This window comes from Prionailurus bengalensis, chromosome A2 (genome assembly GCF_016509475.1).
Source record: "Prionailurus bengalensis isolate Pbe53 chromosome A2, Fcat_Pben_1.1_paternal_pri, whole genome shotgun sequence".
NCBI classification, from domain to species: Eukaryota; Metazoa; Chordata; class Mammalia; order Carnivora; family Felidae; genus Prionailurus; species Prionailurus bengalensis.
In genome coordinates, this window is record NC_057348.1 from 75,873,284 (window position 1) to 75,887,632 (window position 14,349).

The window sequence follows — 14,349 nt, forward strand, 5'->3', positions numbered from 1 at the left end:
TTATGAAATGGATAAAGGGTAATTAACATTTTGGTGTCAAAGATTCACTGGAAATAGAGTGGCCTCAAGCCTCGATATTATTATGGCTCTTTTTACAATAGTTACTACCCGTGGTGTCTCAACAACGTGTACTTAAACAGCACATATTTAAAGAACAGTAACCACTTGCAATTCTGCTCATTGTTTTTATTCCCTGTGTTCATTATTGGAAAAAATTACAAATAACAAAAAAAGAAATTGAAAAATCACGCATGAATCCTTCCACTCAATCTAGTAACCACTGCTCTTTCCATGTTTTCTAGGCAGATATGTATGTATGTGTTCCAAATGAGCTCATTCTGAAGTACTATTTTATAACCTATTCTGACTTACCTGCATATAATATATATTCTCATATCAATCTTATTATAAATAAGGATACTTAATATATAATGTATGATACTCACAGGTGTATATATACAATTATTTAACAAATCTTTTGACATTTGGTGTTCTCTAGTCTTTTTTTTTTTTTTTTTTTCTTTTGAGAGAGTGAAAGAGAGTGGATGCACTGGGGAGGGGCAGAGGGTAAGAGAGAATCTCATGCCCGCTCTGTGCTGAGCGTGGGCTTGATTCCATGACCCTGGGATCATGACCTGAGCCCAAATCAAGAGTCAGATGCTCAATCAACTGAGCCCCCCGGGTACCCCTAGAGTTTTCCATGCTTTTGTGAAGAACACACTTATAGCGAAATTATTATGTATCTTAATGATTTATTGAATAATACAGATTTTTAAACATGGAATTGCTGAGTCTGCATTTATACTATTAATGGCAGTGAGTGAAAATCATCACATTTTGACTTTTAACATTGTATTTAAAAATTATTCCCTTGTTATCTTAATGCCTATAAATTCTGAGTTACTGTTTCCCCAAAGTTTATTTTGTCTTTCTTTCCAGTGCTCTTTTTATTTTTCAATGCAGAGATAACTTAGAAGTTATTATTTTATATCCTAGGGTCACCGTTGTGGACCAAAGAAAAACTTGAACCAATAACACTTCGAAATGGCCAGTCTCTGGTCCTTCCCTGCAGACCCCCACTTGGATTACCACCACCTATAATATTCTGGATGGATAATTGTAAGTTTAAAATGTTTTTAAGTTTATTTATTTATTTTGAGAGAGTGCATGGGAGGGGCAGAAGAAGAGGGAGAGAATCCCAACCAGGCTCTACACTGTCAGTGTGGAGCCTGATGTGGGGCTCAAACTCATGAACCATGAGATCATGACCTGAGCCAAAATCAAGAGTCAGACTCTCAACCAACTGAGCCACTCAGGCAACCCAGATAATTGTAAGTTTTAAAAATATGAACTTTCTTCAAGGTTCTTATGATTATTTGCTGTCACAATAAGTTGTTAGCTCTTGTGATTCATAAAACATTTATAAAATGTTTCAGAGATGCTCAGAATAAATACTCATTGAAAGAAACAACATGTCATGTGCAACATGATTTTCTTGAGTACCTACTGTGAACCGGGCATTGCTCTAAATAAACCAAATTCCCAGATTCCAAAGCAGACTCCAGGCTCTGTGAGCTGTCAGCACAGAGCCTGACCAGGGCTCGAACCCACAAACCGCAAGATCACTACCTGAGCCAAAGTCGGAGGCTTAACCAACTGAGTCACCCAGATGCCCCTTCAAGTTTTTTTTTTTTTTTTTTTATCACCAACAACAACTAATATTTATTGGGTATTTACTAAGTGCCAGTCCCTTTGCTGAGATCTTTATGTGAGTTATCTCACCAGTTTTTTACAACAACCCCATGAAGCATGTCTGCTATATTCTTTTACCTTTTATTTAAAAATTTTTTTTATTGGCACGTAATCAACATACCATGTCCTGTTAGTTGCAGGTGTACCTTATAGTGATTTCATATTTTTATACATTATAAAATGATCCCCATGATAAGCCTAGTTACCATCCGTCACTGTACAGAGCTATTACAATATTACTGACTTATTCCCTAGGCTGTACATTACCTCCCATGACTTACTTATTGCTGGAAGTTTGTACTTCTTAATGCCCTTCATCTATTTTACCCACCTTACAACCCCTCCTCCTTCTGGAAACCAACAGTTTGTTTCCTGTATCTGTTTTGTTTTTTAGATTCCACATATAAGCAGAATCATACGGTATTTGTCTTTCACTGTCTGATTAATTTCGCTTAGCATAATACTCTCTGGGTCCTTCCATATTGCCGCAAATGGCAAGATCTCATCGTTTTTAATGTTGAGTGGTATTCCACTGTGTGTGTGTGTGTGTGTGTGTGTGTGTGTGTGTGTAGATATATATATATATATCTCACATATATGTATATATATCTCACATATATGTATATATATGCCACACGTATATGTGTGTGTGTGTGTGTGTGTATATATATATATATATATATATATACCACTTCTTCTCTAATCCATTCATCTGTCGATGGACACTTGGGCTGCTTCCATATGTTGGCTGTTGTAAATAATGCTGCAGTAACATGGGGGAGTATATATCTCTGATTTTCATTTTCTTTGGATAAGTACACAGAAGTGGAATTACTAGATTGTAGAGTAGCTCTGTGTTTAAGTTTTTGAGGAAATGACATACTATTTTCCGTATTGGCTGTGCCAGTTTACATTCCCGCTAGCAATGCATGAAGGGTCCCTTTTCTCCACCTCCTCTCCAACACTCGTTTTTGTTTTTTTGATAATAGCCATTCTGACAGGTGTGAGGTAATTAAACCTGTGGTTTTCATTTACATTTCTCTGATGAGCATCTTCTCATCTTTTCACTTTTATTTTATTTTATTTTATTTTATTTTATTTTATTTTATTAAGGTTTATTTATTTGTTTTTGAGAGAGAGAGAGAGAGAGAGAGAGAGAGAGAGAGAGAGAGAGAACAAGCCAGGAAGGAGCAGAGAGAGGGAGAGAGAGAATCCCCAGCAGGCTCTGTGCTCTCAGCGCAGGACAGGGTGTGGGGCTCGATCTCACAAACTGTGAGATCATGACCTGAGCAGAAACCAAGAGTCGGACGCTTGACGACTGAGCCACCCAGGTGCCCCTCATCTTTCTACTTTTAGATGAGGAAACCGGGGCACAGAGAATGGAGTCATCCATTAGGCACTTGAATATATGTCTGCTCCACCCCTAACCTTGAGGGAGTTGTTTTTTTTTTTGCTGCCTCTCCTGCCCTCCCAAACCTCCCGTGCTAATAGTTTCTTAAAGGGACACGTGGTTCTGCTTGGTGATAGGGAAGCCAAGGTTTAGGATGTGAGGGGCCTGTAAGAGAGCCAGGTGTAGAGACCAGGAGCCCCCCAGGGAAACCTGGAGGAGAAACTAGCCAAGCAGATAGATGAGAAGAAGTCACCGAGGTAAGAAGATAGAGCTGGGTCCTCGGGATAAAGGGAAGCCAAGTGTCGAGAAGTCAGAACAATCAACCATTTCAAAAGATCAGATAACTTCTGATCCGACTGAAAAACAACTGTTGAATTTGGCAACATGGAGATCACCGTTGACCTCGACAAGAGTCCTGTACGTGGAATGGTGGGAAAGAATGCAAAATATCTGTAGGGAATATAGTCTATTTTCAGCAACATGATTTCCTCTGAATTCACAGACGTTACGCATTACTGAAGAGAAAATTTAGCTCTGATATTTAATTGCCATATTCAACTCTTCTATGAAATTACTCCAAGAAAACCTCACAATGCAAAGAAAAATAAACATACAAGTGCATAAATGAGCAAACATATTTTCCTGTTATTGCATAACAGCTTTTTTTTAATGTTTATTTTTGAGAGAGAGAGAGAGAGACAGAGCATGAGCAGGGGAGGAGGGGGGAGAGGGAGGACACAGAATCTGAAGCAGGCTCCAGGCTCTGAGCTGTCAGCACACAGCCTGACACAGGGTTCGAACTCACAAACTGCGACATCATGATCTGAGCCAAAGTCAGACGCTTAACCGACTGAGCCACCCAGGCATCCCCATAACAGCTTTTTAACAGGTTTAGAAAGAAGCGGCAACAAATCAAATATAAATGAGCGGTGTATGACTTCAAAAATAACAGTATCCAAATGTCAACTGTCCAAACGAGGCCCAGTACTTGGTTCTTCTTCAGAAATGATGACCTTTTCACTTAATAAGCAGACAAATACATGCAAAGTTTCACAATCACGAGAATATGTCTTTTTTCCCCATATTGCACTGCTGGCTGTGTAATGTACATACATTTTAGGCTGTTGGCAAAGCCTTCACCTTTCAAATGAAATTGCATCTGGAATACGAGAGAAAAAATCAGATTTGTGTAGCATTCTTCTTGCAAGATGACGTTGTCAAGTTATTCCAATCTGCATGCATTTTTTTTTCCTCAGTATAAGGCAAAGGCACTCTATGGGCAAGTGCTAGCACCCTCTCAAAGGCCTGCTCCCGTTAATTTGATCTGCCAACACCTATCCGTAATAAAATACAGCAGGAGGATTAGAAAAGAATAAATGCGTGCTTGTCTTTAACTCTTTGTATTCATTCAATAAATGTACCGTATTTTCCTGAGTTATTTTTAAAACAATCACTTCCGTGGGGACTCGTGGCCTATAATCATGGGTTTCCAACCACCTGCCAGACCCCCATCTTGACCAAGAACTTGACTAACGTGGCTAACCAGTGTTCTTTCAAACTCTGGCTCCTCATTTCCCTGCCCAAAGGAGCTTCAGGCCTTCAATCAGAATTCTGCATTTTGTGTAATGTTAGGTGGGACACCTTATGCAGGGGGAGCCACTGCTTGGCTCAGACTGGAGAATTCTCCAGAAGATAGAACCCCTGGCCCAGGGCTGCGAGGATGGACAGGTTGACTAGTGCTCTCATTTCAGAGGCACAGAACTCTCAGGGCTCTGAGGACTGGGGCAGAAGCTTCAAGCCCAGTGTAAATTCATGCATAGATCAGAGGCCCCACTTCTCCAAACCTTTCACCTACTTAGGAAATCTTCCTTGGGGCACCCGAGTGGCTCAGTCAGTTAATTGTCCGACTCTTGATTTCAGCTCAGGTCATGATCTCACAGCTTGTGCGTTCGAGCCCCACACAGGGCTTTGCACTGACAGTTGGGGGCCTGTTTGGGATTCTTTGTCTCTCTCCCTCTCTCAATCTATTCTTCCCCCACTTGTGCTCTCTCTCTCTCTCCCTCTCTCAAAAAATAAACTTAAAAAAAAAAAAAAAGACAAGAAAAGAAAATCTTCCTTCAGTGTCTGAGGCTGGACAGTTCCTTAACTGGCCCTGAGGGGAAATAAACTGTTAAGCATGAACCTGGAAAGTCAGAGGGCTGACTTTAATTTTATTGAATCACAGAGCCCCTAGTAAGGGCCCAGTGCGGTCTCAGTACCAGGACAGCAAACTCAGCAGACCGTCTCTGCCCTCCTGCAACCTAAATCCTAGGGCACAAAGACACGCCATAAACTGCACGCAGGGCAAGTAAAATATGTCGCAGGGTAGAAGGTGATTTCACTCCACAAAGAAAAAGTAGCTCAGGTGGGGGTGGGGCGGCCTCTGAGGGGCTCGTCTGCAGTCTGCTGTTAATTGCCCATGTGCTACCTGATTCTCCAGTGAGGCCACGGGCTCTGACAAGGAGAGAGCCTGGGACGCAGGGTGCCTCTCGTGGGACCTAGCTCACGGTTAGGTGCTCTCACAGTATTCGGTGTCTGACCTGGCAGGTAGAGGCAGCCCAAGTTAACATTCTAACAAGGCTTTTTTTTCTTTAATGAGAGAGACAGAGTGCGAGTGGGGAGGGGGCAGAGAGAGAGGGAGACACAGAATCCGAGGCAGGTTACAGGCTCCTGGCTATCAGCACGGAGCCCCGATGTAGGGCTCCAACCCACGAACACGAGATCATGACCTGAACCGAATTCAGGCACTTAACCCGCTGAGCCACCCACCTTACAAGCTTTTTTAACGCGTTTTCTAAGATATGTGTGTATATGTGTTTAACATTTAGGGACTGATACAAATATTAGGAAGAGTCCCGCAAACTCTTTTGTAAAGCAGTTTTTGGGTTTACACTTGCTTAATGCACATGACTGTGCAATTCTAATCTCCCTGCTGCCCCTGCTGCAGAGAAATTAGGGACTGGCAGGCACAGCTGGAGTTTTCATGTGTCATGCTGTTGTTGTTTTTACCATTACTTGCTTTTACTTGAAGACCTTCATAGGGGAAAACGTTCCACTGAGGTTCACCAAACTATTAGTAGATACCTCTGTCTTGGTCGTTGGGAAAGTGGCCACTCTGTGATGGAATGATCTGGATTTCTCTCTGCCTCTCCCCAGCCTTTCAAAGACTTCCACAAAGCGAGAGGGTTTCTCAGGGTCTGAATGGAGACCTTTATTTCTCCAACGTTCTCCCGGAGGATACCCGTGAAGACTATATCTGTTATGCCAGATTTAATCATACTCAAACCATACAGCAGAAGCAGCCTATTTCGGTCAAGGTGATTTCAGGTAAGAGCTCAGCCTCCTGCATCTCTCTTGCAATGATGTTTACAAGTATGCATAAAATACACTAACTATTAAATACTACTGACGTTGAAGTAAACAGCGTCATTGATAAGGAAACTACCCGTGAAGAGTTAGTTACAGAAGTGTTGATATATAAAGAGCACGCATAACCGAAATACTGTATTTTACATTCGTTGTTGTTTCCACGGTAACTTTCTGAATCTACTTGGTATCTTGAGCGTTTGTGTGTGCATTATGCCCCACGATGCCTTTATTTTTAAAAATTTTTTAAAGTTTTTATTTATTTTGAGAGAGAGAGAGAGAGAGAATACCAGAGGGGGAGGGGCGGAGGAAGGGAGAGAGGGAATCCCAAGCAGCCTACGTGCTGTCAGCGCAGAGCCCGACACGGGGCTTGAACTCACAAACCCATGAGAGCATGACCCGAGCCGAGATCAAGTGTCGGATGTTTAACCGACTGAGCCACCCAGGCGCCCCATCCATGCTGCCTTTGATTGGCAGTCCTGAGGCTTCAGTTGTGTGTTCCTAGGTTACTGGTTGGGGGGATGGCTGAGTGAATTAATCAGTTAGTCATGTACAATGTAAAAGTCTGTATTTGCTTGGTAGGGACGGCACTTGGTCAGCGAGGCTGTCTGTGTTTGCTTTTGTTGCCCGATACTTTTATGTAGTGCCTTCTCCCCTACTTCTTGCATTCTTCATAATATTCTGTTTATTTCAGTGGATGAATTGAATGACACTATAGCTGCTAATTTGAGTGACACTGAGTTTTATAGTGGTGAGTTATGGTGACTGTAACTGATATTTCTCTCCTTCATTGTAGAATTTAGTCCACTAACTTCACCTCCATAGCTGTTTAACCTTATATCTTCATGAAATTCCTAGTTATGTGTTTAATACCGCTGGAACAAATGTATGTTTTCTGGGAAATTTAGTTATAAGCTTATGTCATGTCACTAAAACATTTTCCACAGTGTATGTATAATAATGAAAGTTATTATCTCTGTTTTTATGTAAAGCACCATTTCACATGATTTGGGGAAAAAAACCATTCATGTATGTTCAGAATTATATTTTTCATTTTGTGTCTTGTTCACAAACTTTTCTCATTAATCAAATAAAGGTGCATTAACCTGCTAGAATACTAACTCATCAAAGTCTTAAAGTAATCGTTAGCAACTAACATTAAGTAGATTTTGATAGTAAATCATCACACTTTCCATGTGTTTTCACGTGACATTATCAACGTCATCTGATCAGCAATAGTATTTCTCTTAGTTTGGTTTAAGACCAAGTCACTGTCTCCAGTGGAAATCATCTTTTTAAGAATAGAGCATTTACGATTAAGGTTCTTTTAAAAAGAAAAGAATTTCATTTCCTTAAGGGAAATGTGACTCTCAAATATAGTTTATCCATGAAAATGGTGGTTTCTGGATACGGGTCCTTTTAATTATCTCTAAGCCAGAATTTCTGTTGTATTAACTTTTTACTCTTGAGATATAAAGTAAAAAATACTAAGGTACTATCAATGACCAGAGTAGGCATATCACAACTCCTGCCTTACTATTTCATTTCATTTTATTTTATTTTATTTTATTTTATTTTATTTTATTTTATTTTATTTCATTTCATTTTATTTTAATATACTTATGATAAAGATGGGCCTCAGAACCATCCCCAAAGCGATTTCAGAGACATAAGGTTTCCTCCACAATTTCTAAGTCCTAGGAAAATTCTAAGTTCTCTCAAATAATACCTTCCTTGGTATTCAGGTTTTTTTTCTTCTGAGAAATGAAAATAATTCACATATAACCTTTTTTAAGTTTATTTATTTATTATTTGGAGGGAGAAAGTGCAAACCAGGAAGGGGTAGAGAAAGGGAAGGAGAGAGAGAATCCCAAGCAGGCTCCACCCTGTCAGTACAGAGCCCACCGTGGGTCTTGAACTCACAAACCACAAGATCATGACCTGAGCCAAAATCAAGAGTCGAATGCCTAACCAGCTGAGCCACCCAGGCACCCCTCGTATATATTACCTTTCACTCAGATTTTGGGAGCATCAAATAGATAATGCCCTTAAATAGTGTTGAAAACTGTAAATGGTTATAGAACCTTAAGATGATATAATTCCTACCTTAAGGGTTTCTGAGAGGCCATCAGAAGATAAGGCCACATTTAGGCAAAGTTTCTGTAAAAAGGAAGATGGCCTGACTTGAGCCCTCTTTATTTTTTCATTGATGAAACCAATTGCAATTTATTTGACATTCATTATTCTTAATTTATGGCGCACAATTTGCCAGGCCTCTTTCAGTAGGTTTCTTGTTTTGTTTTGTTTTCCATAAACCTTTGCAGTTTGTGGGTCTTGACATTTAGACCTCCACCATAGATCTTATCTCCAGGATTAATCGATGGAATTGACTATGATGTTGTCCCTACTGTAAACCAAAATCATAGTCACAGTTTTCAGAAAAAATCTAACACCTTCCAGAATGTAGTTAATTTTCCCTTTGACCTGAGCACTAATTTTAAGGGGTGGAGAATTTGATAACGTGACTTTCCCCTGTATGTCTACATTTTGAAAATTTGCCAACCCACCAAAAATTCATGAAAACCTAACCTAAATTAACAGAACACACAAGAGTTAAAATAGTCCTTACTATCCGTGCTTACGTAACCACATTACTTGTGTTCCTCACTGAGTGAGCGATGGCTGTTCATAAGGCAGAGTGTGGATGTGTAGTTTAACAAATTCCACAGTGTTAAGTGGTTTTGAAAAGGGATTAGAGTCTTAGGCAGTGAACTGTGGTTCTAGAAATACATATTCATAACTTTTAATCCATATGATTTTATTGTTTGCAGCTAAACCAAATAGAGAGAGGCCACCAACCTTTTTAACTCCAGAAGGCAACACCAGTAACAAGGAGGAATTAAGGGGAAATGTCCTTTCGCTAGAATGCATCGCAGAGGGGCTGTGAGTTGACGCTTTCTGTCGTGATGTACATTTCTTGCAAAAACGTAGTAGGTTGGTAGAGAGGCATTAATATCACAGCAAGAGGCATTATCTTATACGAATCCCATCCAGCATCAAAAAAAAAATGATAGTTATTTTCAAAGTAGGCCATATGAACCTCATATTAGTGAAATAGTCTGTTAATATAATAGTGTTCCCCTTGAAATAAGTATGCGTGATCACCTTACGATTATAATTAGGATATATCGCTTTGCTACTGTTGTGTAACAAACAGCCTCAAACCTTAAAAAGAATAGCTATTTATCATTAGTCCTTTGTCCACAGGTCTTGGGGCCATTGTGTAATGGGCGAGATGAGGACATTTTAGGTTGAGCTTGTTCATGCACCTGCTAGGCAGCTCAGCTGTGGGTTCTCAGTTCTGAGGGTCTTCTGGCTGCTAGCAGGACAGCTCTTGGCCATGCGTTTCTCCTGTCCCTCTAGCGGTCTAGCCCTGGCACGTTGTCCTAACAACAGAAGCACACATGGCTTCTTAGGGCCCAGCCTCAGAACTGGCACACTGTCCCTTCCACTCCTTCAAGTCACAGGCCTAGCTTCCTTATGAATGTCTCTCCTCCTCCTCCTCCTCTTCTCCTCTGAACGTCTCCTCCTCCTCAGAGCTGACGCCACCCTCAGAACCCATGTGCCCTTGACAGGAATTGCAGGGAGGTCTTCGCTCAGAGATGAGAACAACAGTTCTGGTAGATACACACAAGAGGCAAGTTTCTACCTGGTTCCCTCATAGGCCTGGCACAGAGCAGGTCCTGTTGATATGGGCACATGTGCTGGGAACATTGAACGGAATCTCAGAAACATCCTTGTGATGACATGTTCCGATCTGTGCTGTCCTTGATGCTGGTCACTCAGCATTCTCAAGTTCCTTCCCAGAATGGGTCTCCAGGAAATGGCTTCGCTGCTCACTGTGGGAGACACAGGGAGGCCTCTGCTGGTCGTGTCAGGAAATCACAACACACACTTCTCAGTTCCTCCCGTACCTGAAAGCTACCAACCCCTTTTAAAGATCTAAAATATATATCTTGCCCACCAGAATAAAAAACAAACAAACAAACAAACAGACTTTGGAATTTTCATCATCATGGTGTTAGTAAGTGGTTTACTCTACAAAATCTTAACTTTTGGGAGTAGGTGTACCCATTCTCACAATTTTGGGATTCTCCTTCCCACAAATGGTCTTTTACGTAAAAACTAAAATAATGATTGATATTTGGAAATTGCATCGAACTTCCAAAAGAATTTTTTTTTAAACCTTGGGATGTTGTAAAACTAAGAGTGGGGCTCTCTTCATTTCTAAGCCAATAGCTGTAGGACTCAGAATCAAAATACTTCTCTTTCTTAACAACTGCCCACTGGGTAGTAAGGAAGCCTCCAGAACAATTCATGACTTCGTTTGATGTCATGCTTCTATCTCTGTCACCCTCTCGCCTTCAGATCGTATGAGATACAGATTATCTGACTACAAAGAAACACCAGAATATGCTATCAGATAGCACATCTTCATATATATATATGTATGTATATATATATATATGAATATTTAGCTTTTCAAATGATTTTACATTTTATACCTCTTTTTATATTCACAGCATGTTTTATTTTAGAAGCGATTTCATCAAATTTACATGTTCAATTATTTATATTCAACTATGCAAACCAAAAACAATTCTCTAATCAATTAATCCCACTTGAATTTCTAATGACAAATATTATGATCTCCCTGAGGGCCTAGACCTTTTTTTTTTTTTTTTTTTTTGTCTTTATCTTCCCAGCACACAACTTAGTGCTTGGTCTGTAGTTCAGTGCTTAGTAAATGTTCGTGTCCAGCAGATTTTTATTTTACCCTCATGGAAATCTTGTAAAATCACTAGGTCAAAATTCTTCCATCTGATGGGGATATAGGTATAAAAGTTCATGGGCACAAATAGGTATGTCAGCTCTTTCTCTGCATTTTTTTAATGTTTATTTATTTTTGAGAGAGAGAGAGAGAAAGAGAGAGTGAGCATGAGGGGGGGAGGGGCAGAGAGAGAGGGAGACACAGAATCTGAAGCAGGCTCCAGGCTCTGAGCTGTCAACACAGAGTCCGACGCGGGGCTCGAACCCACAAACCATGAGATCATGACCTGAGCCACCCAGACGTCCTCTTTCTCTGCGTGTTTAACTCTAGCTGATAAAAAAAAGAAAACCTCGGTATCATTAATTTCATAGTAACACTTTTGATTGATCCTTCATATAAAATTTTCCAAGAGTGCCTCATGGATCAGAGCTTTGCAGAAAATAATTAGGTCCCTTCAGTGAAGTCACTTATGCCAGCCCATTCATGGAATCAGGGAAGTCAAAATTTGTGGTGCACCATGAATTAGCATGGGGCTGCTTGTGTGAAAAGGTAGCTTATGGACTCCAATACAAGGTTTTGAGCATTATTTTTTCAACGTTTGTTTATTTATTTATTTATTTATTTATTTATTGAGAGCGAGAGCAGGCAAGCCAAGGAGGGGCAGAGAGAGGGAGACAGAATCCCAAGCAGGCTCTGTGCTGTCAGCCCAGAGCCCAACGTGGGACTTGAACTGACAGAACTGTGAGATGCTGACGTGGGCCAAGATCAAGAATCAGGAATTGGATGCCTAACAGACTGAGCCACCTGGGTGCCACCCCCCCCACCACCTCCACCCGGGGTGGGGAGGGGGGGGAGTTATTTATAACAGTGTGATGCTAGTTACAGTGTCTTTATATTTCTCATGATCTTTATACAAACAGTTTGTTACAAACTTGCATGAAAATTCACCCTCAAAAGCAATTAGGTGAACTTCTCTGTTGTAACATTTATTTATTTTCTCAGGCCTACCCCAGTCATTTACTGGATAAAAGAGGACGGCACGCTACCCACCAACCGGACATTTTATAGGAACTTTAAGAAAACTCTGCAGATTATTCAGGTTTCAGAAGCAGACTCCGGAAATTACCAGTGTATAGCCAAAAATGCATTAGGAGCAATCCATCATACCATTTCTGTCACGGTCAAAGGTATATAATTGTTTCAGATGTGTTGCTCTTGCCTTCATGAGAACTCGTAAATCTTCAGTTAAATATGCTTCTGATTATATTCTTCAGTAGTAATAAGTGTAAATTTATATCAACATTCCCAATACCTTGACGCTCTTCACATTACTATTTATAATGCATCTCAAGCCAGTTAAAAATTCTCTCCCTCAAATCTTCCTCACAGAAGAATTCTGCTTCATAACTGTAGAAAGAATGAGGGAAATCGAAAATCGCCATTAAAATCCCACGGTTATAACTGCTGCAGGCAAGAGCCAGTAATGAAAGCCGAGATTAGTGGATAAAACTTGAAGGAAAAATAGGGTACCTGCATAGCCTCAAAGTGTTTCTTCTCACACACACACACCCCAAAACTTAATTATGGAGGGGGGTTTAACACATGTCCACAAATTCTTTAGCATTCCTTTGGGTAGGAGATGGAACTGAATTTCCCTGCCCTTGAGTGGGGGCTGAACTTAGTGACTCACTTTTAATAAATAGATTATGGAAAGCAGGTGGATAGTCACTTTCAGAGGAGACATGTGACAGACATGGCCTCAACCAAGTAAGCCAGGTTAACATAAGCCGTGATAAGTCATGTTGGTGTCATGTATTCCCTGAAAGATGGATGCAGTAAGAAGGGTCCATCACCCCAAACCTCAGTGTAGAGAAAACGTCAGACAAACCCAAGTTGAAAGGCATTCTACGAAACAACTGATCAGCAGTACTCTTTAAAAGTATTAAGGTCATGAAAGACCAGGAAAGACCAAGAAACTGGCAGATGGGAAGAGACTGGTAAGGAGACAGGATAAGTAAACACAATGTGGCGTCCAGGACAGGGTCCTGAGACAGAAACGAGGCATTGGTAGACGAACTGGAGAAATCCTAATAGAGGGTGTAGTTTAGCTAATAGTATTGTACCGATGTTAATTTCTCGTGTTGATAACTGGACCATGGTTATGTAAGACCTCGCTAGAGAAAGCTGGGTGAAGGGCTCACGGGGCACTCTATACTGGCTTTGTGACTTCTCGAAAGTGGGAAGTCTTTTGACTTGCTTCCTGGTTTTATAATTAGGTGTATTCTGCAGGACTCAGAACTTAAATTCATGCTTCTCAACACATCTCTGTACTGTAAATTCCTCTGCCTCTTTTGTGAAACCTGTTACCTCTTTCATGCCTGATGAATTTAATGTAAAACAAGATGACATTTATAGCACAAGGGTCTAGAAACAATACACAGTCGTCTGTGAATCCCTTTAAACATTCTTTTGAAAATCTCAAGTGTTCTTTGGGACATCGCTTACAAATCTATCCACTCTTAAGCAAATGAAGCTAATAGATGTTTTGCAAAATACTTATTCTTTATTATTAAAATAGTTCGACATACTAAATTTGCTAGAATACTTGCATGATTGAAAGTTTTGTGGGTTTTTTTTTCTTTCCTTAATAAAGCGGCTCCATACTGGATCCTGGCACCTCAAAATCTTGTACTGTCCCCGGGAGAGGATGGGTCGCTGATCTGCAGAGCTAACGGCAACCCCAAGCCCAGGATCAGCTGGTTATCGAATGGCGTCCCAATAGAAAGTAAGTTTCCTCGCCTGGCTCTGGTTGTAGTCTCAGCGGGGAACACAGTGGGAGGATGAAATACCGGTGGTTAAGGAAGGAAGCCGTGTGCAGTTAAAAAAGAGGCACCAAATTACCTTTAGATGCTTATTTTATGACCTTCGGGTACTCCTTAGGACCGAATAGTCTGTGCTCTTAACGTGATGC

The 14,349-nt window shown here is 40.6% G+C and overlaps 1 protein-coding gene across 31 annotated transcripts in view; it reads left to right on the forward strand.

Annotated features, from left to right (window-relative positions):
• The window catches only part of NRCAM (neuronal cell adhesion molecule), a 287,175-nt gene that overhangs the window by 216,067 nt on the left and 56,759 nt on the right, over nucleotides 1-14,349 (forward strand). For 23 of the 31 annotated variants that reach the window (XR_006298454.1, XR_006298455.1, XM_043588584.1 and 20 more), the window contains 6 exons: nucleotides 997-1,119; nucleotides 6,338-6,508; nucleotides 7,242-7,298; nucleotides 9,379-9,490; nucleotides 12,381-12,565; nucleotides 14,032-14,163. Coding sequence is in view for 29 of the 31 variants with exons in the window: in XM_043588584.1 (XP_043444519.1) it covers nucleotides 997-1,119; nucleotides 6,338-6,508; nucleotides 7,242-7,298; nucleotides 9,379-9,490; nucleotides 12,381-12,565; nucleotides 14,032-14,163 (780 nt within the window). In the remaining 2 variants the exon portion in view is untranslated. The remainder of the gene's footprint in view (nucleotides 1-996; nucleotides 1,120-6,337; nucleotides 6,509-7,241; nucleotides 7,299-9,378; nucleotides 9,491-12,380; nucleotides 12,566-14,031; nucleotides 14,164-14,349) is intronic. The other 8 variants (XM_043588587.1, XM_043588571.1, XM_043588573.1 and 5 more) reach the window with 1 other exon arrangement.